Source organism: Bos indicus, chromosome 1 (assembly GCF_029378745.1).
Source record: "Bos indicus isolate NIAB-ARS_2022 breed Sahiwal x Tharparkar chromosome 1, NIAB-ARS_B.indTharparkar_mat_pri_1.0, whole genome shotgun sequence".
In the NCBI taxonomy this organism is placed as follows: Eukaryota; Metazoa; Chordata; class Mammalia; order Artiodactyla; family Bovidae; genus Bos; species Bos indicus.
In genome coordinates, this window is record NC_091760.1 from 144535414 (window position 1) to 144559815 (window position 24402).

Consider the following 24402-nt stretch of genomic DNA (forward strand, 5'->3'; position numbering starts at 1 on the left):
CCCCCTGGTCCTTGCCTGGCCCCGTGGGATAAAGCCCTTTCTCCGCAAAGACCTGGCCTCTACCTGACCTTCCCCTTGCACAACCGGGTCAATGGAAACTGGAAGAGCGGCGGGGGGTGGGGGTTGGGGAACGGCGGCGGGGGCGGGGCGGGGGTGGGACGGGGTGGGGTAAGGTCGCCAGGCCGCTGAAGTCGGGACCCTCACTCCGTCCCAACTCAGCGAACCGGAAAGGGGGCCGTGGATGAGAGCTGGACAAGCGGGCGCCAGCCACTCGGTGACGCCAGTCAGGTTGAGGTCTTATGGCGACACTGAAGTTAACTTTCCGGAACCGGTATCTCAGCACGTTATTTCTCGGGGGCTGCGACCCTGCGTCGTCCCGCCCCGGGAAAACCGGCGCGGAGAGGCGACAGCGCTCGAGACCGCGCAGACCACTTGGGACCACCTGCACTCGCGGGGCGGAGCCCGACTCCCGGGCTACTGCGCAGGCGCGGCCCCGCCCACCGTGACCTGTGACCCTGTTCTTGCGCAGCATGGCGGCGTTCAGGGCTCTGGCGGCGGCAAGGCTGGCGGTGACCCCCGGGTTCGCGCCGCGTCCCGGCCTGTGGCCGCTGCCCTTCGGCGGACCGGCGCCCTCCTCGCGCGCGGCCTTCCACGCCTCCGCGCCGCGCCCCGGGCCCAGGGTTGCAGTGGTGAGCGGACGCGGGCACCTGGGGAGATTGGAACCTGGGGCCGTGGGGGCCGAGCGCCAAGGTCCGCCTTCCCACCGTCTCTGCCCGCGGTCGGCTCCTCTGCACCCACGCCCTCCCTCGGCTATCCAGCCCTTCCCCGCCCCCGAAGTCGTCCTTTACCCACGTTGGAGGCGGTCGGCCGCCCGGCGGACCCCTTGACCCTGGTGACCGGCCCTCCATCCCCGCAGGTGCTGTCTGGATGCGGGGTCTATGATGGAACCGAGCTCCACGAGGCCTCATCGTAAGCCCCCGGGCGGCTCACCCTCGGGAGGGCCGGTCCCCCTTTTCCTGAACCGTCTGGAGAAACCTTCCTGCTGGTTAGAAAGGCAGAGACCATGGTGGACGCGAAGGAAAACGTTTGAAATCATGCATGTGAAATACAGGGAGGCAAAAAATAAGCTTTTTAGCGTCACCTCTGATGTTGTCACCCAGCAGTAAACACCCTCTCCCCTCCTGTTTTTCCACACCCCTGTGTTACACGCGTTGGAATCACAAGATTCTGTGTTTTGGAGATCAAGCTCCATCCCGTGTTTACAGCGTGATTGTTAAGGGTGGTGCAGTGACCTCACTGTTGGAGAAGGCAATGGCAACCCACTCCAGTACTCTTGCCTTGGAAGTCCCATGGCCGGAGGAGCCTGGTGGGCTGCAATCCATGGGGTCGGGAAGAGTCGGACATGACTTAGCGACTTCACTTTCACTTTTCACTTTCATGCATGGGAGAAGGAAATGGCAACCCACTCCAGTGTTCTTGCCTGGAGAATCCCAGGGATGGGAGCCTGGTGGACTGCCGTCTATGGGGTCGCACAGAGTCGGACACGACTGACGTGACTCAGCAGCAGCAATGACCTCACTGTAGACAGGTGTTACTGGTGTAGCCTGTCAGTTGTTACCAAGTAGTTTATATTTTGGCTTTTCATTTATTTGAGAAGTTACTGTGAGCAGGACTGAAGAGGCTGTGAGATTCAAAGTTAGTTGGACGGGAGAGTTAGGTAGTGGTTAGAGAACACCCCCCCCCCCCCCAAGCCTGGGACCTCACTGGCCCCAGAGGACCCTGACGCTGGTGTGTGCACTGAGCCCTCCCATTGTGGGTGGCCAGCGTGTGCTGGTGTTGGCTGGACAGGGAGTGAATTTCATGGGTCGAATGTACACGAGGTCTGAGGAGTGGAGACCAGATCCAGGGATTCCCAGCCCTACCAGGAGATGGCTGTGATCTCTCTTGAGGTCATGCTCTCATGCCACCTCCTTCCCTGGAAGGGGGTGGTGACAGCCCTGCCAGGGATGGATCACAAGCCAGTGTTTGGGCTTGGGCTGGCACCAAGCAGCCCTGGGCAACGCTGCTATCATCAGCAGCTCCCAGGATGCCTGCGTGTCTTCCTGCCTCCCACCCCCATGAGGGGAAGGTTGAGGGGACCAGGACCACCAGAAGCCCTCCTCAAACCCTCGAGCTGGCCTGTGGGAGGACAAGTGCCCAGAGGCCGCCTGGGAACCCAGACATCCAGGCAGTGACCACAGCTGGTCGCCCGTCCCCACACCCTGGTTTGTAGAAGGAGCTTGGGCACTGGCTGGTCTCCTCCAGGTCAGTGACGGCGACTCACGTGGAGGGCGTTTGGGTTGTTCGCGAGCCAGCTATAGCTATTTTCAGACCAAGGAGACTTAAGCTGTGTGAGGAGTGTGCACCTATCAGTCAGCTGAAACCCTGTGTTTACAAACACCTGTGGGCAGGAAAGGTTGGGCTGGGCACAGGTCAGTCTGGTCTGATTCCCCCCATGCAGGATCCTGGTCCACTTGAGCCGCGGGGGTGCCGAGGTCCAGATCTTCGCCCCTGATGTCCCTCAGATGCACGTGATTGACCACATCAAGGGACAGCCTTCCGAGGGCGAGACCAGGTACGAGCCCTCTGCCTCATCCCTCAGTGAGGACGCGGCGGGTTGAAACTCCCCGAGAGCCCACCCACAGTTGCTTCGTCTTAGCTGTGAGCCGAGTCCGTGTTCAGGTGGACTTCACAGCAGTGGTCCTGGGCTTGTCCCGGGCCTCGGGGTGTTCTCGCTTCTTGCGCTACAGAAACATTGAAGGCGGGTCTCTGCAGTGAGCTCTCATACCTGCCTCTGACCGAAGGCGTGTGTGTTCCTTTGGCCTTGAACCTCATCCACCCACCTGGGCCCCAGATATCTGTGAGCAACTCCTACCAGCGTTTCTGTTCTGAGGGCGTGCAGCCCTGCTCTCGGATTCCGTCCTGCCTGGGCTATGGGGTGATGGCCCCTGGAGGCTGTGTTTCCCAGGTGCCCTCAGGCCAGGGTGTGGACAGTGAGGGACGGGGTGGTGGGAAGGAAGCGTGGTGCCCTCTCCTGGGATTGAGGGCCCCAGGTGAGGACCCTGGCCCTGGGCTGCCCACAGGGCGGGAAGAAGTTCCCTCAAAGTCACCTCTTAACACTCCGCCCACAGTTCCGTCCCATCTGCTCTCTTCACTGAGCGCCACCTGGTGGCCCTGCCTGACGCTGGTGTCTGAGTGACCAGGTGTAGTGGTTCTGAGCACCATTTGACAGGGTCTGGAGACTGAGTGGTCCCTGTCACCGTGTGGCCTGTGAGCCGGGAGGACGGGTTCTCTTGGTCATGGCAGCTCCACCCCGCCCCCATCCATGCTGAGGGATGGACTGTCCGCACTGGCCTTTTGGGGCCTCTGCTCTTCCCTAGGAACGTTCTGACTGAGTCGGCGAGGATCGCGCGAGGCAAGATCACTGACCTGGCCAAGCTCACTGCCGTCAACCACGATGCGGCCATCTTCCCCGGGGGCTTCGGGGCTGCCAAAAACCTGTATGTGTTGCTGCTTGGGCTCTCCTCCTTTTCCCTCGGGGCGTTGGGTGGGGACACGATGGTGACAGGAGCAGCTGTGGGGGGACAGTGATGATGTAGCTTCCCCAGGACAGGGGACCCCAGAGGGAGGAGGCTCCCGGACCAGGCCATCAGGCGTGGAGTTGGGAGGCCGCTCCCTGGAGCTGTTCCCCACAGACACCCGCCCTCCTGTGGACCTTGCAGTGGGGTCATTTGGAGCACGGTCCTGATGAGGCCGGGCACCCTGTTCTTTCTGCCCCGTGGGGAACCAGAGGGTAACTGGGCCTCGAGCCGGGAGGCCGTCATGACCGCAGCCGTGACGTGTTTTGGCTTTCAGGTCCTCTTTCTGTTCTCCGTTCCTTTAACTCTCTTCTCCACGTTTCATGGAAGTCCTCTTACGCTGGCCTCTCGGGCCCAGCACATCCCTTCCGCCTTGCGTAGGGCTGCTGCTCCCATGACGGAGGGGCTCGCTGCAGCTGGGGCTGTGCCAGGAGGCACCAGACAGCTGTGCCCACGGCTCTGGGGCTCCAGCGCGGTACGTTGTGCCCAACACCACCATTCTCCTCCGTTGAGCCGTTCACTTGTGGTGGTTCTGCTGCAGCACGATGGCCTCCCAGTTGGCGCTGTGCCCGGGTGCTGTGCCCCCAGAAGCGAGAGCAGAGGTGCTTCTATTCCGAGTCTATCCCTGCCCTCGGCCCTTCACCTCCAGGCTCCCCTCTGCTTGCGGACGTCCCTGGAGAGCCTCCTCTCTCCACATTCCCAGCAGTTTCCACAGTCCTTCCTTCGCACTCCTGCTACACCTCGTGTCCACTGCCTCTCTCACGGCGAGCCTTGGGGTGCTCTCCACCGTCTCTGTGCTCCCGAGCCTCTTGGCAGGAGGTAGTAGGTCTCGTCTGCGTCAGCTGGGCTTGTCCCCCTGGTGGCACCAGGCTTCCATCTCTGAAGAATGCCTGGATTCACAGAGCCTGCCCCAGTCCCTAGACCCTGCCCAGTCTGAGGGCAGCGGCACCAGTGTGTCCTTGTGTGTGTGCTGGGGAGGGGGTTGGGGTTGTGTCCCTGGTGTGGCTCACGACCTGCCTCAGGTGACTTAGCGGTTGTGAGGAAGCGGGGCCTCGGGTCAGCATCCTTGTCTGAGCTCACAGACCCTGGGGAGCTCTGTCTGACCTTTCCAGAAGAAAGGCCAGCTCCTTGCCAGTGGTCTGTGCAATACACATGGGGCAGCAGGCGAGCTCAGTGTGACCCATTCCCTGTGGAACCCCAGTTCTTCCAGCAGGGGACCCCAGGACCCCTCTCCAGCACCGTTGCCACCTCTGTTTTCCACAAGATTTACACACGTGTCTTAAAAATCCAGTAAGATGGTAGCCTCTTGTTCTGCACCTTGTATTTTTCAGTTAAAGCTGCGACTTGTCCCTTAACAGGTGCCGTACATGCAGATCCCATCATGTAGTGACGGGCTGACGAGACTCCGGGACTCTTCATCACTGGTGGGGGTTTAGCTGATGTGCATTTGGTTAAAGTGTAAAGTCCGACCCGTTTTGAGGCTCTCACACAGCCTGAGAGCCTACCAGGGCAGAGGCCTTGACCACATGAGCCTGGCAGAGGGGGCTCGTGGCAGAGACTGCTGTGGCGTCGCCAGGTCTGAGCCCACCTGCTGGAGGGGGACCATCCAGACCCTCGGTGCTCTCGTCCTGTGAAGAAGACGGGTCATGTTTGACTTGACTCTCATCCCTGTTAGTGATACGCAGGCTCCGTCGTGGGTTTCAGACCAGTGGCACTTGCTGCTGCTCCGGGGCTGACCGAGCAGATGGCTGAGCACCCACACGTGTGTGCACGCATGTCACTTCTTCAGCTGCTGAGAAGCTGACGAAGCACTCGGGATCCAGGAGGGGGTGCTCCCCAGGCCGGCGGAGGTGGAGCCCCGAGGTCTGAGGAGTCCTCTTCTCGTGGCAGGAGCACATTTGCCGTGGATGGGGGCACCTGCAAGGTCAACAGAGACGTAGAGCGCGTGCTGAAGGAGTTCCACCAGGCTGGAAAGCCCATTGGGTAGGTGCGGCTGGGAGGGCCGGCCATAGCCGGGTGGTGGGAGGGCCGTGGTGGAGCCCGCGGCGTGGCCATGCCGGGTCCCCCAGCCAGGAGCTGGGCTTGGAGCTGTGTGGTTTTGGAAACTCTCGGCCCTTTACTCACCGTAACTCAGGGGATTTTGTGTGAGTTCACAAAGCCTTCCAGCTCTGAGAATTCTGAAGTTGTGTGGTTGCATTAGTGTTTCTGGGTGACATAACAGAGAGGGGAGAGGGTGAGTCTGTCCATGTCTAGAAGGTTCCCTGGTCCTGCTCTGGCCCTAGGCTAGCTGGCCTGTCCTTCCTGGAGCCACAGCCACCCTGAGCACCATGCTGGCCCCTGTGACACAGCTGAGCTGCTTTGGGGACTAGGTCCTGTGGCGGTCGCACACTGGGCCGACACTCAGGGCCAGCCACTCCTCACCGCCCGATCCTTGGTCTTCGGTCCTGGTCCCAAGAGACTGGCTATAACTCACACCAGGAGGCTCTCAGGGACAAGAAGTGGCCATGTCATCATCAGACTTGCTCGTCAGGCTGTCCTGTTCACGAGCATCCCCAGGGGGCTCCTTGGTTCTGCTTTATTGAGACAGTGGTGCTGGAGTGCATGGGTCGCGTGGGATGGGATCATCCCTGACTGGGGAAGTCCTCCCAGGAGCACAGTGGTGCACAAACGCATTGAAAGCAAGATTTGCCAGTCCTCCATCACACAGCTGCTTGCTGCTTTATCTCGGCCAACTGGAGAAGGAGGTATAGAGTGCTCAGTCTGGAGGAAGCACGGAGGCTGGAGAGGACAGCCTACCAAGGGTTCAACGTCCAGGACACACATCCCGCTGCGCCAGCGGCCATAGCTCTGGAGGGCATGTGCCCGTACAACACCTCTGCCCCAGACCCTGGATGCTCTGACTGCCCGTGGGAGGCGGTGCCGAGCAATTGCAGAGCCCAGCTGATCAGCCCTGGCGCCTCGCTGAGGCAGGGCCTCGCGCTCTTCCTCTTAAGAATTCGATGGCACGACGAACAGGACGGGTCCCCAGCAGACTGACCACCTCCCGGCAGGCGCTCCTCCACCTCCCAGTGGGCACTCCTGCTCCAGTGAGCAGACGCCTCAGCCGAGCTGCATGGGAGCCGGGGGGAGGCGCAGGGTGGGGACGTGGCCCTGTGCTGGCTGCCGGGTCCCTCTGGGCAGCTCTGTTCGGGGCCTCCTACAGCAGCTCGCCCGTTTCTTTCTGTGAGTGGCCGTGTCATTTGACCATGAGCGAATGCCCTTTCTAGGTCAGGGCTCCTCACATCCTGCTTCCAAGCCGCCTGCCCATCACTCCTCGGCCTGCTCGTCAGGATTATGGACGGTGTAGGGGTGCAGCCAGCTTTGTGCCAGACCTCTGCATTCATCCCCGCACTGCAGGAGCCCCTGGAAGCCTGCACCTCGGCATCGCCTGCTGAGTTAGGTGCCTGTGACCTGGTGACACGACAGGCCCCCAGGGCGCTGGTTCCGATGACGCTCACCTGGTCCAGGCAGCAGGGATTTCTCTTGTTCCTAGATGTTGGGGTACCAATTAGTGAGTGTGAAGATTACATTCTTATGATGTTTTATGACAGGGAGTGCACGCTTGGTCTTAAGGCTTCATCTTAAGGACCAGATGAACAGGTGGGGAGGTAGGGCACAGCCCCTTGGGGGCATTTGGGCCCCAGGGGAGTGGGGCTGGCCAGGCCCGGAGCTGCTGTGGCAGGTGTCACGCGTGCTGTCTTGGGGAGCAGGGCACTGGTGCAGCCCTGGCTCCCGTGGGCCTCAGTGTTTGCTGATCCAGGGGCTCAGGAGCTGCCGGTTGGAAGCCCCCCGATGAAGAGCAGGACCTCAGAGCAGGCACCCACGTGGCAGGTGTCCCCATGAACCTGCTGGGCGCCTCTGGGGACAGCCTGCTCTGTGGGGCAGGGGTGGGCTCGGCCTGCTGCTAGGACGGCCCTCGCCTCCCCTCAACAGGCCAGGCGAGGCTGCTGGTTGGACCACGTTCCCCAGGCCCTGCTCTCTCTCCAGAGAAGGAGGTCGGGTTGGAGCCGGTCAGTACTGCACGGCTTCTCTGCGCTGTGTGACAAACCGGCCGAAAGCCTTGGCCAGAGACAGTGCTCCCGTGTATGGTCTGCTCCCCGGGACACGGGATGCTGCCAGGCGCCTGGTGCACGTGTGGCAGCCAGGGCCTCAGCTGACTGCCCCCCAAGGTTCCCCAGCCTGGCGCCGGGCCCTCCACTGCCCCACGCTCCGCAGGTGTCAGTCACGCGGGCAGCCCGGGGTTGGGGTCAGACTGCAGCCCTCGGAGCCGGCAGAGCCCACAGCACGGGGGTCACACTCCTTTCTGAGGCTCACTGTGTTCCCCAGGTGCCTCACTGTGCCCCGGGCCGGGCGGCCACGTGTGGTCCTGAGCTGACCCCTTCTCGTCCCCTTTCAGCTTGTGCTGCATCGCTCCCGTGCTCGCGGCCAAAGTGCTCAGAGGCGTCGAGGTCACTGTGGGCCATGAGCAGGAGGAAGGCGGCAAGTGGCCACATGCCGGGACCGCGGAGGTCATCAAAGCTCTGGGTGCCAAGCACTGTGTCATGGGCGTGACCATATCCTTCCAACAGCCTGCGTGGCGTGGGGACCCCCTCCGGCCCCTCGGGGCTGCTCTGGGGCACTGCAGGGTGTGGGTGCCCAGGGCACCTGAGTGATGGGTGTGGCAGAGAGGCTGATGGCTCTCCTGCGCAGTGGCTTTGTTCCCATGTCCCCGCAGTGGTGCCCGCTGACCTCAGCGCACCTCAGACTCAGGCTTCGTGGGTGGGTCGAGGAGACGGTCTTGGGCTCATGGCGGGGGCGGGGGTGGGGGTGGGGGTGGCTGTGTGGTGTGGAGATGCCCTGCAGCTGGCCCCTCAGTGGCTTGCCACTGGGATGCAGGTCAGGAAGCAGCGCTCTGTTCGTGGAGTCTCAGCAGCTCGCTGGCTGGTCTCGGGTCTTTGCTGAAGCAGCGCAGTCAGTGCCAGAAGCCCCTTCCAGGTGCTGTTGCAGGGCGAGAGGGGGATGCACTTCTGGGGGCACGGGGTGGCGCTGGACACCAGATCATCCTGGTCCTGCCTGCGGGTGTTTTTCCATAACCTGTGTGCACGAGGCTCACGTGGACCAGAAGAACAAGGTGGTCACAACCCCAGCCTTCATGTGCGACACCGCCCTCCACCATATCCACGACGGCATCGGCGCCATGGTGCGGAAGGTGCTGGAGCTCGCTGGCCGCTGAGGCCTCGGCACAGGCCCGCCCAGCTCCCCGCACAGCCACCCTCCCGCCGGCCTGGGACCCTGCAGGGGCTGACTCTTTGCTTAAACATGTAGGCATCGTCTTTGTAAGGAGGCCGCTTCTCACACACTCGCGGCTGGGAGGCTGACGTGAGAGATTCCCCCAGCAAGGAGGGAGGGGTGGCAGGGCCCACCCTCTGAGGAGCGCTGGCTACTTGCTCTGCAGGCTCAGGCTTCAGCTCGAGTCTGCTCTTCAGCACAAGCAGCAGTTGAGGCGACGCCAGGCTGAGGTCAGGCTCGCTTCAGGGCACCTTATGTAGCGTTTGGAAGAAACATTTTTGAAGCTTACAAATCTCATATTTAGAAAACCAAAATACCATCTCATCGGTAATTAAAGATTCTCTCACCTGGAGTAGACGTGTCCTGATTAGAACGACCTGCAGCTTTTCTAGAGCAGCAGGCCATCGCCTGGGAGGGTAAACTTGTATCCAAAACAGATAAGGACGCCCCGTCCAGGCCTGAGCCCGCAAATGAGGGGCGGCCCGCGTGAGCGCCTCACCTTGGGCTCAGGTCTGCTCCTTTCAGGAAGGAAGGGTGGGCACTGGGGGTGGTGCCCTGAGCAGGGGGGCAAGGGGACCGGGACGTGAGGGCGGAGCCATGAAGTGTGAGCTGTGCCGGCTGGCACCCTCCTCTGAGCAAGGGTGGTGTCTGTCCCGGGACAGAGCCCAGGGCTCCGCTCATGACAGCACAGCCCTGCCCGCCTGTCCTTAGGGACCGCCGCTCAGTGCCGCCACGTCCCTGCCTGGTCCCGAGAAGGCTGCTGGACCCAGTCCACACTGAGCTGTGTCTGGGTGGCCTAGGCAGGGGCCTGGACAGGGCCCCCACCCCACATCAGGTACAACGCGCCCCCTAGCGGCTGTCTGGGTTCTCGGGTAGCGTGGGTGGGTCAGGGGCCTGCGGAAGGCTCGGTGGAGCCTGAGTCCATGCCTGCCCAGTCCCCTCAGCGCCCCCGTGTCTCGTGTCCGCCGTTCTTTCCTCCCCGAGAACTCGTTCTCTGGTTGCCTGTCGTCCTCCCACGAGGCTGGGTCCCCTGGGACACAAGCCCCTGGGCCCCCTTGGGGCCACCAGCCTGGCTGGCTAGGACTGTCCTGCCCCAGGCAGCTGCAGAGGGCTCGCAGGGCCTGCGGAGGTCAGGGAGCTGAGGGTGACAACTCCTCCTACGGAGCTTGTTTACGGACAATTTCACTACAAATGTGTGTGTGCCTGTGAGTGCCTGCGTATGCACGTCGCACAGTGCAGAGTCAGGCGTGCATCTCCCCTTGCTGCCTGCGTTTCTGTCCTGAGGAAGAGCTTCCTCCCCAGGAAGGAAGTCACGTTCTCCTGTGCTTCCGCTGAAACCTGGGTCTGCTGTTCCTCTGCGTCCGTGTTAGGTCAGTGGTTGGTCTGGAACTCTCTGCTCTGCATTCCATCCTCTTCCAGAAATCCCGGGGCCATGCCCACGGAGCAGCGTGGTGTGGCGGCCTGAGAACCATCACCACGAGGCCACCAGGGGCCCTGCTTGCTCGGGTTCATCCCACGACTGGGGGCGAGGCTGTGGGCTGTGGAGCTTCGGTGTCCAAGGGGTGGGGCCCCTGGATTTCTCCTCTGCTGCCACCTGCCGTGAACTGCCCAGAGTGCAGGTGACCAGGGAGGGCAGGGAGAGCTCATGAGAAAGCCCCCCAAGGACGTTGGTGTGGTCACTGGGTGTTGTCATGTGGTTCCTCGTTGTCTGCCCTGGACTCTTCCACACAAAGCACGTGGGTGTCAGGTCCAGGTGCCAGCCATCACGCTGTCGTGTGGGCTGTGCATCTGCCTGTTTAGCCGTGGTTCCAGCCGTAGGAGGGGTCCTCAACTAGGGGCCTAGGTCAGGCAGCAAGACCAGTGAAGAACGTGGCTCTGGAAATACATCTGAGACATTTAGAAGCCCTGGAGGGACCAGCAAACCAGAGCCAGAGGGAGTCCAGGCACGAGTCCAGTTGACAAGGACTGAGTGCCTGCCTCATGCCAGGCAGTGTCCCCTGGCTGGGGTGCAAGGGGCAGGGATATGTGCGGCAAGAGGGCCGCCAGGGAGGGGACGGTCACCATCTGAGCAGGGTTGACGGCAGAGAGAGCAGGTGGCTGTGTGTGAAGAGCGGTCCTGGCAGGAGTGGCATGCAGGGGCCCAGCAGGGGGCCTGGGGTCAAGGACAGCGTGGCACTGATGGTGGGAGGCGCTGGTGCGGCAGAGCTGCGGGTCCCTGGAGGCTTCTTGACAGGAGGCGGCCACCAGGGGTGCTGCAGAGCCATCCTCAGGCCTGGTGCTGGCTCCAGGGTTGACCCCGCCCGGTGGGCAGCCTCCCCAAGCCGCTTCCTCCCGCACCCCAAGGGCAGGGCTTGTCATTTCTCCCCAAGGCCCTCCTGGCCCCCGCCGTCTCTCCCTGTCCCCCTGTCTGGGCCCCTTCGTGGGCACCTCCTCACCATGCCTCCAGTCCCTTCTACCTGGAGAGCCTGCTTCTGGACTACCAGCCCCTCGGCCCTCAGCTCCCTGCCCAGTGTCGCCCTGCTGAGGACTTGCCTGCTGTCTGGCTGAGGTGGTGCCCCCTGGTTTGCTGCCTTGCACTCTTGGTTTGTGACCCGTGTGTGTGTGTGTGTGCGCACGCCCACGTGAACATGCCTGTGCACACGCATATGCATGTTCTCATCACTGGCTTGTCAGTGGTCCTGTCCACAAGGACTCAGAGCTCCGAAAGAGAAGACACTGGACTGCTCCTCGGTCTCCCCTGGACCAGGCTGTGAGCTTACTAGTGGGCACCGGAAGCTGCGCAGCTTGCTGGCTGGGGTGGGGCTCACATGGAGGCCCTGGTGCTGCCCTCAGCCTGCCCCAGGCCTGCCCCGTGGCCCCTCCGCTTGACAGACCTGCTTTTCCGCAGCTTCCTCTTCCTGCAGGACTTCCTGTGATAACATGGTTCTCTGTTTGTCTTACACAGATTTATTTTTCATCTCAGTCTTTAGTTTGCAGGAAGGTTGATGGAAAGGTACAGGGTTCCCACCTCCCATGCACACAACCTCCCCCTCTGTCAGCAACCCCACCAGATGTGCAGCTGCTACAGCTGAGAGGCCTGCTCTGATGCCCCTCCCGCCCGAGTCCACAGTGTGCCCGGGGGTCACTCCTGGTGGTGGACGGCCTGTGTGTCGAGATGCACATGTGATGACGTGTGATACCATGACATGTGTAATGACAGTGATACCATGGTGGTGTCATACAGATGGGTTTGCTCTAAAACAGCTCCACCTGGGCAGCCCTCCCAGCCTTCTCCTGGCAGCCTCTGATCTTACTGTCTCCAGAGTTGGGCCTTTTCCAGAATGCTGTGCAGTTGGAAGCAGTCTGTAGCCTTTGCAGACCGGCTTCTTTCACGTACTGTATTCATTAAGGTTCCTCTAGGCCTTGACTTGTGCCTCATTTCTTCTTGGTGCTGAAACGATACTCCATGGTCAGAATGGACCCGTTGTTTATCCCTTTACCACCTGAAGGGCATCTTGTTTGCTCCCAAGTTTTGGCAGTTGTGAAAAAAAAGCTGCTGTAGATGTGTGTGTGCAGGTTTTTTGTGTGGACACAGTTTTTAGCTCCTTTGGGTAAACCCCCAGGAGCACAACCGCTGGATTGTACGGTGGGAGTATTTCAGTTTGAAAGAGACCTCAGTGTGTCCCTCACGATGGCTGTGGCATTCTGCACGCCCTCCAGCAGTGAGGGAGGGCACCGCGCCCTCCCTGGCCTTGGGTGTGTCAGGTGTGGGCTTTCGGCCCCACAAGAGCCACTGTTTCCGTTTTCCTCCTGATGATGCGTGACGTGGCGAATCTCTTCATAGGCTCGTTTGCCACGTGTGCATCTTCAGTGAGGTATGTTTTCAGATCTCTTGTCCACTTTAAAATCTGTTGTTCATTTACTTTTTGTTATGTTTTAAGAATTGGTATGTTTTGGATAACAGCCCTTTCTCAGATACGTCTTCTGTAATTATCTCAGTCTGTGGCTTTTCTCGGGAGAAGGCAGTGGCACCCTACTCCAGTACTGTTGCCCGGAAAATCCCATGGATTCCTAGTGCAGTCCATGGGGTCGCTAAGAGTCAGACACGACTGAGCGACTTCACTTTCACTTTCCACTTTCATGCATTGGAGAAGGAAATGGTAACCCACTCCAGTGTTCTTGCCTGGAGAACCCCATGGACGGAGAAGCCTGGTGGGCTGCAGTCCATGGCGTCGCACAGAGTCGGACACGACTGAAGCGACTTAGCAGCAGCAGCAGCAGTGGCTTTTCTTATTCTCCTGATCGTATCTTTGTAGAGCAGAAATGTTTGTGCTGTACATTGTGTGTACAGCTGAGCTATTTCAAATCCTAAGAGACGATGCTATTCAAGTGCTGCACTCATAATGCCAACAAATTTGGAAAACTCAGTGGTTGTTACTGGAAAAGGTTAACTGGAAAAGGTCAGTTTTCAATCCAATCCCAAAGAAAGGCAATGCCAAAGAATGTTCAAACTATTGCACAGTTGCACTCATCTCACACACTAGCAAAGTAATGCTCAAAATTCTCCAAGCTAGGCTTCAACAGTACGTGAACTGATAACTTCCAGATGTTCAAGCTGGATTGAGAAAAGGCAGAGGAACCAGAGATCAAATTGCCAGTATTTGTTGGATAATACAAAAAGCAAGAGAGTTCCAGAAAAACATCTACTTCTGCTTCATTGAGTATGCTAAAGCCTTTGACTGTGGGTCACAACAAACTGGAAAATTTTTCAAGAGATGGGAATACCAGACCACCTGACCTGCCTCTTGAGAAACCTATATGCAGGTCAGGAAGCAACAGTTAGAACTGGACATGGAACAACAGACTGGTTCCATATTGGGAAAAGAGTACATCAAGGCTGTATATTGTCACCCTGCTTGTTTAATTTATATGCAGAGTACATCATGAGAAATGCTGGGCTGCATGAAGCACAGGCTGGAATCAAGATTGCCAAGAGAAACATCGATAACCTCAGATATGCAGATGACCATCCTTATGGTATAAAGTGAAGAGGAACTAAAGAGCTTCTTGATGAAAGTGAAAGAGGAGAATTAAAAAGCTGGCTTAAAACTCAACATTCAAAAAATGAAGATCATGGCATCTGGTCCCATCACTTCATGGCAAATAGATGGGGAAACAATGGAAACAGTGACAGACTTTATTTTCTTGGGCTCCAAAATCACTGCAGATGGTGACTGCAGCCATGAAATTAAAAGATGCTTGCTCCTTGGAAGAAAAGCTATGACCAACCTAGACAGCATATTAAAAAGCAGAGCCATTACTTTGCTGACAAAGGTCCATCTAGTCAAAGCTATGGTTTTTCCAATTGTCATGTATGGATGTGAGAGTTGGACCATAAAGAAAGCTGAGCGCTGAAGGATTGATGCTTTTGAACTGTGGTGTTGGAGAAGACTCTTGAGTCCCTTGGTTTGCAAGGAGATCAAACCAGTCAATCCTAAAGGAAGTCAGTCCTAAATATTCATTGGAAGGACTGATGCTGAAGCTGAAGCTCCAATACTTTGGCCACCTGATGTGAAGAACTGACTTATTGGAAAAGACCCTGATGCTGGGAAAAATTAAAAGCAGGAAGAGAAGGGGATGACAGAGGATTAAATGGTTGGATGGCGTTACCAGCTTGACGGACATGAGTCTGAACAAACTCCGGGAGTTGGTGATGGACAGGGAAGTGTGGTGTGCTGCAGTTCATGGGGTTGCAAAGAGTCAGACGTGACAGAGCAACTGAACTGAACTGAATAAACCACTGGACCACCAGGGAAGCACCCCCCTCCCCCGGCCTTTTAATAGCTAAGTAAATTCTGCCTTGATGTGAATTGAAGATGAATTTCAAAAGTGGGGCATAAGGATTCAGAATGCATCATTCCAAAACCGAGACCCACACACACGGGCTTACACAGGGGAGGGGTTCCTGAGCTTGCCCTGGAGGATTCTGGGAGTGAGCTGGCCTCAGGTGAAGTTGCCAATGGTCAAGTCCCTTTTCCTCATCAGCCCTGTGTGGCTGGCGTCTCCTTATACCAGGGACTCCTGTGCCCTCGACCGCCCTACTGGGGAGGGTCTCGAGTTAGCAGCTCAAGTCCTGAGGGTCACACTGACCCAGCGCTGGCCCAGCTCACCAGAGTCCCCCCAACCAGTTATGCCATATGCATGCCTGCAGGCCTGGGCTCCAAGGATCTGGAGAAGGGGGCTCACTGGGCAGAGGGCCCTGCAGCCGGGTTGCTTGGTGAGTCCACAGTGAAAGGAGTGGTGAGGGGCTTCAGGAGTCACAGATGTAAAAATCCAAAGCCATTGTTCATCCAAGAGAGAACCAGAACAGTCTCACAGGGAATAAATGCCCAAGGTGTTATGTGTGCTGGGGGCTCTTTTATGTGTGGACTGGAGCTCCCCGGTGGGCAACAGGTGTTTCCAGAACAGGCCTCCCCAGCGAGGCAGGCCCGGCTCCCTGGAAGCTCTGCGGTCAGGTCCAGTGGCCCCACGCCCGTCCTCAGGAAACAGAGGTTGGATGTTTTGGATTTCCAGGAGGGTAGACGTTTGGCATGAGCTTGAGTGCTGGAGGAGTCCAGGTGCTCCACGTCCACTGGAGCTGCCTGAGGGAGGTCCTTGCTGGCCTCTCTGTCCTGTGGGCATGTGAGCCCTATGCCCAATGCCAGAGGGAGGTCTGTGCTGGCCTCTGTGTGCTGTGGGCACGTGAGTCCTGTGACCACCAGCAGCACCACCCCCCCCAACCCAGGGCACTGCTGGGCAAAGAATAGTGTTTGGTCCGCACCTTCATCCCTTCTCCTGCGTGACCACAGGCAAATCTCATGACTGCTGAGGCCACAGAGAAATGGAGGTGACAGCGCCTGCTCATGGGGGCTTTTGAGGACTTGGGCTGTGTGTGGTTGAGTGTGTACATACATGTGCACAAGTGTGTGCATGCATGTATAGGGTATATGTGTACAAGTGTGTGCATGTGTGTATAGGGTATATGCACACAAGTGTGTGCAGATAGGCGTGTACATGCATGTTGGTGTGTCATGTGAGTGTGCACAGACAAATAGGCATGTGTGGTTCTGTGTGTGGTGCTGGTACGTATACGTGTGTTGGTGTGTGTGTTGTGCGCATTAATGTGTGCATGGATGCCAGGGAGATGCCAGTTTGCATAAACAATAATTATTATTTTTGTTATTATTACATAGCATGAGTTACCTTCTTAGAAAACCACTGCAGGGAGTGCCAGTTTGCATAAACAATAATTATTATTTTTGTTATTATTACATAGCATGAGTTACCTTCTTAGAAAACCACTGCAGCCATAAGAAAACAACCACCACTCAGTCACTTGAGCCCTGAACTTCACTGCCAGGGGCAGCAGAACCTTGTGTGGGGAACGGGTGGGATGTCACTTCTGACCTCAGGGCCCAGCTGCCCCTGTTGCTATGACAACAGCAGCCCAGGGTCCCACCCCCAAGAAAGGCTTTCGCAGCTCCTGAGGGCCTGGCTGTGTGGGTCCCCACCTCTGCCTGGAGGGGAGGGTGACTCAGGGGGTTGGTGTGCTGAAACAGGAAGCCAGGAATGTCCTGACAACACAGGGTTGGACGGGGGAGGGGCGCTGCTTTTAAAGGCAGAGGTCAGTGATTTACTCCTGCGGTGGTGGGGCCTGACCCAGCCCACAGGGCCCAGCCTCCTGCCTTGGCCTGGGGACTGTGGGCCTTGGGGCCTCACAGTGCTCAGTTTGGAGCTCCACTGCTGATCCCTGCCCACGATTCCCACGTGGAGACAGCGGCCGCCCTGGCCTTTCTGGTCAACGCTGCAGCCCCTCAGGCCCCACCCCCAGCCCCCCCACATGTGCAGCCTGACCTCTTGGCTCCAGAAGGGCATTCCCAAAGGGGCTGAGGCCCAGGAACACACTGTGGGGCTCGGGAAGAATTTATGGAATTCAGACATCATAACCTGTGGCTCCTTTTGAAAATGTTATCTTTACTTTCTGTCTCCATGGCATGCATCCCTGCACTTCCTTGTTTGGGCTGAGGTCAAATAGCAGAAGTACTAAAATATTTCTCATCAAATGTCTCATGGTTCTCTGATCTGGCCCCAAACAGCAAGTTCCCTGAGACTTGCCGCCGGAAGTCTCCACGTCCACTGCGGGTTTGGTGGCCCTGGCTGGGGTCCTGCAGGGATGCGGGGCCCTCAGCCCGAAAGGCCTGTCCGTGACTTGGGGATGACACCAGAGCTTACAGGGACTGAGGTCATTCGGGGAAGCTTGGAACCCAGTCCTCTCAGGCTGTCGTATCTGACACCATGGACAGGGCGGCTTTCACGGCAGAAATTTGTTCTTTCTCAGTCGAGACTGGAGGCCTGAGACCAAGGCGTCAGCAGGATCCCTCTGATGCCTCCTCCTGAGCATGTGACAGCCGTCCCCGCCCCGTGTCTCCCATGCTTGTCCCTTGTCTATATCTGATCTTCCCTGATCATAAGGACACTGGCCACGTTGAATTGCACCCACTCCGGTGACCTCCCTATAACACAGTCACGTCTCTGGAGGCCTTACCTCCACACATCGTCACATTTCCAGTGCTGGGGACCGGGGCTCCAACATACAGATTTTGGAGGACACCAGTCAACTCATAAAGCCATCTTTTTTTAAAGTCAGTACAGAGGCTGAAGGTGAGGCTGTTGACCACCTGGGGTCAGGCAGTGCCCATCTGACAGCAGAGCTCATTCTGGGTGGACCCTCTTGGACAGGGTGAACAGGCTTGCAGGGCCCCTGCCCACAGCTGACCCCGACACAGCCCAGGATGAGGGCACTGGCCCCCACTCCCCCACCCCACTCCTGGCCCATGGACTTTCCGGGGTGACCACAGGTTGTTTTTATCTGTTACCATTTTAGCTGTATTAAAGCAGATGGTTCTGTGGTTGACAAGGACAATCCTGATGCCATAAGGCCACCAGCAGAGTCAGTTCCAGGTACCCTCCCTCGTCGCCCCGGATGCCACCTGGCAGCGGCCCGCCCACCTGCCTGGGAGACTTGTCGGCTCAAGGTGGACATGGGTTTTGGATCTGGACACGCTCAGAGGAAAAATTAAGAGGCCACTTGGGTGTCAGACCCCAGCTCTTCCCAGCAGTGCTGAAGCCTCGGCCGTGCCCCGAGCCTGTCTGCCTCTCTCCGCCGGTCTGTGAGCACAGCAGCGGGGCCCCAGCACTGAGGGGGTCTGAGGAAGTCCTGACAGCCACTTTGTCCCCAGAGCCCACCCTCTTCTGGTGCCCCAGGGCTGGGACATGACTCCATGGTGCCCACAGGGACTCCCTCTTCTGAGCCAGGGCTCCTATGGGCTGCCTCAGACCAGTGCTGTAGAAGCTGCCTGGGGCGGAGGTCAAGGGGGTTGTGGAGGAGGGGTGTGAACATGGGCAGACAGGTTGGGGGGCAAGCATGGCAGGTTCAAGGTGGATCCTGGGCCCTAGAGGGTGAGTTAACTTCGGGATTCCAACCGGCAAGGTGGGCAGGCTCCTGTTACCCCTGCCCCGTCCATCAGGCCCAGGACACAGGTTCCCAGGTGCCTCTGCCTGGGTAGGGGCTTCAGGACTGGCTCCTGGAGCCCACTGCCCCGAGTGCCTGCCGTGGGCAGGCTGGGATGAGGCACAGAAGGACGGAGGAGCTGGGAGAGGGTCTGTGAGAGTGGCGCTGTCCCCCACCAGCTCTGGGCCTGTGATGTCCTGGGCGGGACCTCCTTGTCCCTTCACCTGCCTGACTGCTTCTGCAGGGCGGGGCTGGCACAGGTCTGGAGCTGGGCAGGTGGCAGCCAGTGGCACAGACTTCAGCTCCGTTTGGAGGAGGAAGTTGGTTTCTGGAGCCCGTGGGGGTTTTGTGGGTGGGGTGGGGTGGGGGGAGTTCTGTTCAGGCACCAGCTTTCATGGAGGCGCTGGATGGCTCTGAAAGGTCAGTCCTTGCCAAGTGAGTCACCTTAGAGCTTAAAACCCAGCCCCTCAGGTCCGTGCTGTGCTCACTGGGGCTCAGTCCTACGGGCTCCTGAGCGAGGACAGGCAGCAGGGCATCCCCACCTGGCCCTTGGTCCCAGCAGGCCGATGCCCAGTTCATGTGTTACCTGCATCTTGGGGTGCTTCTGGGAGGGTCTGACTCGGTGGACCCTGCCTTCTTCCCCAGCAATCCCAGTAAAGCCAACAGGAAACCAGAGCACACACCAGCACCCTATGAGCCCCCAGCCCTGACCTGGGGCTACCCCCTCACTGGCTCAAGGCTGCTGTGCTGACAAGGGGCTCGCCTGACACACGATGTGGATCTGCTGTCCCCCTGGGGCTCCCGGAGGCTGAGCAGGGTGGAGGGGGACAGTGGGCAGCACAGCCGAGGCCGGTGCCTCTTCAGAGGTGGCCATGCCGCCCTCTGCCCTGGTGGACATGGAGGCGGCCCTTCCCTTGGAAAAGCCTTTAGTTACCCCTGGACCGACAAAGCAGGGCCCGCCATGCCGCCAGTGTGGGAAGCTGAGGGAGGGCTGCCCAGGGGCTCCTCTGGCTGCTGAGTTGCCTCCGCGGTGGTGTCATGCGGGGGAGGGGCCCCGAAGCAGCCGCATGTCGTGTTTGGTGTGTTTTGGGCACGCACACTCACGTGCACCCTGCAGCCAGTTTGACAAGCCCTGGGTCTCATGGCCTTTCCGACATCCCTGCCGGGACCTGGGTCCTCCAAGTGGCCGTGGTGTTTTCTCCATGGGGCCTTTACATAAAACTCCTTCCTCTCCCCATTACTGTGACCCACGTTGGGGTTGTTTGCGATTTTTCCTGATGAAAATAACATTGGCAAGAACAGTTTGGCCTCTAAGGCTTTTTCCTCAGAGTATTTTCTCAGAAGCGGGTTACAGGACCGAGGTTGTGAACATGCACAGCTGAGCTGCAGTGGAGGAGGTTCCCATGGCGGGAGCTGCTCTTCAAGGGACGTTCCCAACGTGACGGGCCAGGACCGGGGCCGCTGGGGTCCTGGTGGAGGGGCTGGGTGTCCTCGGGCTGGGCAGGAGGGTCCCCAGGCCTCCCCTGGGGCTGCTGCAGAGACGCCCTTCTCCCAGGAATCCCGTGTTAGGTCCCTCCGCTATGCATGTGGCCCTGGCTTGTGCTGGGCATCCCCAGAGGCTTCCCTAGTGGCTCAGGGAAGGCGGGAGACCTGATTCGATTCCTGTTGGGAAGATCCCCTGGAGGAGGGAATGGCATCCCCACAGCCTGGCCCGGGGCTCACGGGTCACTGGCTGGCAGGTGGAGGCCCCGCTCTGTGTGTAGTTGGTCTGAGAGGAGCCGTGTTCGGAGCACACTCGAGGTTGTCTGCACATGCAGGTGGTCGGGCAGTGGGTCAGGAGGTGAAGGCGGAGCTTCCAGGCAGGATCCAAGGGCAGGGGGGGCTGCCCAGGACCGTGGGCCAGGGCCCCGCTCCTGGCCCCCTGTCACCACAGGCTCCAGGCAGGTCAGAGCATGTGTGGAGCTTGGGGCTCTGGGGGTCCGCTGGCTGCCCCCAGCCTGGCCCTCAAGGTCACCTCCTCCCCCGAGACTTTCTACTGGAACCTTCAGCAAATCGTGGGAAGGACATGGAAAGGAAGGTTCGGCCCCCTGGCCCGCCACCACGCTCCCCGCTCACCCTGTCTTCTCTCCTGGTATCTCCACCCCCTGTTCCCAACCCCCCCTGCCACCATCCAGCCACAGCTTTTGCCCCGGGCCAGACGTGTTCCTTCCTCTTCATGCTGACGTAGAGCCTGGGGCAGATGCACCAGTAAGGCTCCTCTGTGCACCTCCCTCCCCACTGGGACCCCCCCAGCCCTGCCCTCTATATGTGACACCTCACCCTCTTGTCCCCTGAGCCATCTGATCACCTACTCACCCCCAGCACCGGGATCTCCGAGCAGCCAGCCCCCTCTGTCACCCCAGTACTCAGGCTGAGCCGAGGCCCTGAGTGTCTCCTCATGTTAAGAGTTGTCACACGGCTTCCTCCCTCTGAAGCTCCCTCCAGACTGGGCCAGGGCTCTGGGTTTAAGTAACCGCTGCCCAGCCTGGGTTCCCAGGTGCCTCCAACCCCGAGTCTTTTCCTAGGCTTCTGTCCTGAGCCCAGCAGCTGGCCCTGGTTTCCAGCTCACTCCCGAGGGCCTCCTGGAGCCCCAGGGGTGACGGAGGACGGGGGATGACCCCACTGACCCCACCAACCTTCTCTGCTTGTGTCTTGCTCCAGTCATGCTGTGGAGCCCTGCCCTGAGGAGCTCCTTCCTGGGACCTGGACTAAAGGCGTTGGCATCATAAACAACACCCCACCCCTTCTCTGCAATCCTGCTGGGGGTGCTGTCCAGGACCCTGCATCCCCAAGGTGCTGGTCTGCAGAGCACATGTGGATGCGGTCTGGACACGGCTGCTTTTCTGGGAAGGAGTATACTGGTCCAGATCCTATAGAGGGTTGAATCATGCCCGCCCCAAAGATGCTTCCACCTGGACCCCTTTCCTGGAAGCGAGGTCTTTGCAAAGGTTGATTACATTGAGGATCCTGAGATGAGATGGTCCTGGTTACCAGGGTCAGTCCTAAGTCCAGGGACAGGTGTCCCTACAGGAAACACGGCGAGAGGAGGAGGCTGTGTAGTGATGGCATGACGTGGCTGCGAGTGGAGGACGTGCGGGGCCCCTGGAACTGGAGGCCAGGCTGGAGCAGGGCCTCCCTGAGTCTCCAGGAGGGGACAACCCTGCAGACACCTGGGTTTCCAACCCTGACCTTGGAACGTGAGGGGCTGGATCTCTGTTGCCTGAAGGCCCCATGTCTGTGCTTACGGCAGCTCCAGGGAGCTGATACGATGGCGAATGAGGGTGGGGGCTGCCTTTCTTAGAGTGGACGTGGCCGCTCCCTCAAGGTGATCCCCAGGTTCTCAGCAAGCAGCCCACCGAACCCGCGGCTGGGCACGGAATCCTCGGCCTCCTGCTGAAAAGCAGACTCAGCATCTGGGCAGCCAGACCGGGCTTCCCACTGGTTCTGGGTGAGTTTCTCAGAAACAAAACCAGAGACACCCCCCCCCCACCTCCCCGCCCCCAGCAGCACCTCTGACGCTGCTGGGAGCTTCCCCATGCCCTGGAGGATCCGCGCTCACTGCCCTGGTTGGATTGATGGGGTGTGTGCTGGGCAGCAGATGTTAACAGCTCCCTGGGATCCCCCCCCCTTCACAGCCCGGCTGGGAACCCCATGCCCAGCAGCCCCCAGTCCTGACACTGACGATGGAGGGTGCCTGTCGGCACCAGGAGGGCAGTGTCCCCAGAAGAGCCATGAGCATTCCCAGGGGCAGGCAGGGGCCCTCCCTACGTGTTCTAGCACCAGCGAAAGGGACATGACTCTGGGCGGAGCACAGCCCCGGGGCACAGGAAGGCCAGGACCTGACCTGGAAACCGAGACTCAGGTCTGAGAAGGAGGTGGGTGCCCGCGGCGGCCAGCAAGGTGGGCGGCTCCCAAGTCAGCTTCCTCTCCTGGGGTCCATGGGGTCCTAGGTCAGGAGAGGCCTGAGGAAGAGCAGGGGTGCCGTGTGGGGGCCTATCCGCCAGACAGGGTGTCAGCTGGGGTTTGCAGTGTGATCACTGTCTGAGTAGGGACAGACCCTGTCTGCCCTGGGCGGGCCTCAGCCTCGGACCCCACTGCCCAGGGAGCCATCCCCTCCCCTCCCAGTCGGTTCCTCTCACTGACCTCAGTCCAGACCTCCCGCCTGCCCAGGCTGTTGAACTTGGACCTCAGGCTATCCTCTGTTGCGAAACAGGCGCCTGACCAAGTGCTGTCCAGGGCCAGACGCTGGGGGAGCCCAGCTGGTGAGAGCAGTGGCCTGACCCTGACCCTCAGAGCGGCCATCACATGGAGCTTCAGGTATGGGTGCTGAGCGTCCGCATTTCAGCCTGGAGTCACCACTGTGGAGGAGACCCTAGTGGTGCAGGGAGGTGGCACCACACCCTGGCGTGTCCCCCACCCCCACCCCCACGCCTGGGCTCAGAGCCGGTGGCCTCAGGCACCCACTCAGCACAGGGGTGGCCGCTGCTCCATCTGTCCACCTGCCCACAGTGACCTGAGGAAGACCCAGAGGCAGGGAAACGCCCCCAGTCTGAAGGGTTTTGGAAGGACCCCAGGGGTCACACCAATGCCGTCTCTATGGTTCGACAGCCTGACCAAGGAGAAGCTGGTGGCCAGACTGCCCTGCAGCACCAGCCTCAGGGCTGCCCCCTCCCAGGACCCCTGGCCTCCCTGTAGTGGGGCCCCGGGCTGAGGCCGTGGGGCATGGTCTCCACCAGCCAGGGGAGGGGGGCCAGGACCCCAGTTCCCAGGTCCAGCGCTGTGTTGGCCTGTTCTGATAATCTCCTCCCCCACGCCCAACTGTCCCAGGTCCCTGTGTATCTGGGCACCCTCCTTGGCACTGGGTGCCCTCTGATCCCTGACCCCTAGCCTCCAGCCAGCACCAGCCCAGCCACAGCCTGACTCCTCCCTGTCCACCTCCAGCCCCAGGGAGTGCCATTTGGTCATCTGCAGGGGTCGCCTCCACAAGGGAGGGGACGTCCCTCTGGAACAGGGATGAGGTCTGGGGGGCAAGTGGGTGGGGCGGGTGACCCCGGCTGAGCTGCTTTATGAAAACTTCTCCCCAACCTCAGGAGGGTACCCCCACTTCCAGGAGGAGGCCAGCCTGGACCAAGAGAGCAGCCATGTGGGGGGCTCACCTGGAGGCTGGGGGGCTGTGATGCCGATTAGAGTGTTTGCCCGGTGACCCCCCACATTCCCAGGTGCCCAGGGGTGGCTGCAGATGGGAGCCAGTTCCTGGTCCCACGATTGCCTCCTGCTCAGCCCCACAGGCCCCTCCAGGTTTGGGACAAGTGAAGGGTGAACAGTGTGGGCTACAGGACACGGGTAGACGAGGAAGCTGCCCCTGGAGCAAGTGGGGAGAAATCCCAGAACCCCCAGGTGGGGGCAGCCAGCTGCGCGTGTTCCAGCCACAGTGCCGGCTTCCCTCAGAGCAGGGTGTCAGGCTGCGGTCTCAGGAAATATTGGGGAAGTGCTAGAGGTTGGTGGGCAGTGGGGAGGCCTGAATTTCAGGACCACTGAGTGGGCAGTTGTCAGACTCAGGAAGATAGAGCGGAAGTCCACCTCCTCCCCCGCGGTGGCCCAGCGACTGGAGCTGCCAGGGCCCTGTTCCCCTCTCTCCCAGCCCCCGCCTCCCACTCACCAGCTGCAGACACCGAGCAGGGCTGACGTGAGAGGGCCTTCTTTCCAGAAAGGACCCTGGGGTCCGAGGGAAGTTTTCTCCAGTGCTTTGTTGTGAAAACGTGTTTTGAAACCAGTATTTCCTTCTTTAAAACTGTAGGAAAATATATAGAATGTAGAACTTGTCACCATAACCATTAAGTACACTCGTGGTGTCGTGCAAGTGTTCCCGCCATCATCTCCAGGACTTCCCATCTTCCAAACTGAACCTCT

General features: G+C 59.6%; 1 protein-coding gene across 2 annotated transcripts; it reads left to right on the plus strand.

The window, feature by feature from the left end:
- The first annotated feature begins 490 nt into the window (after window positions 1-490).
- GATD3 (glutamine amidotransferase class 1 domain containing 3) lies at window positions 491-9276 on the plus strand. Of its 2 annotated transcripts, none has more exons than XR_002180999.2 (7): window positions 491-689; window positions 917-969; window positions 2501-2614; window positions 3420-3539; window positions 5508-5600; window positions 6884-7666; window positions 8053-8188. XR_002180999.2 is itself a non-coding variant. In XM_070795644.1 (7 exons), the coding sequence occupies exons 1-7, from the start codon at window positions 531-533 to the stop codon at window positions 8866-8868; spliced, it is 825 nt and encodes a 274-aa protein (XP_070651745.1). In that variant the 5' UTR covers window positions 500-530; the 3' UTR covers window positions 8869-9276. The 2 variants fall into 2 exon arrangements, 1 of the variants encoding a protein (XP_070651745.1); XM_070795644.1 differs by lacking the exon at window positions 6884-7666 and adding an exon at window positions 8739-9276 and having other exon boundaries at window positions 500-689; window positions 8053-8208.
- The last annotated feature ends 15126 nt before the right edge of the window (window positions 9277-24402 follow it).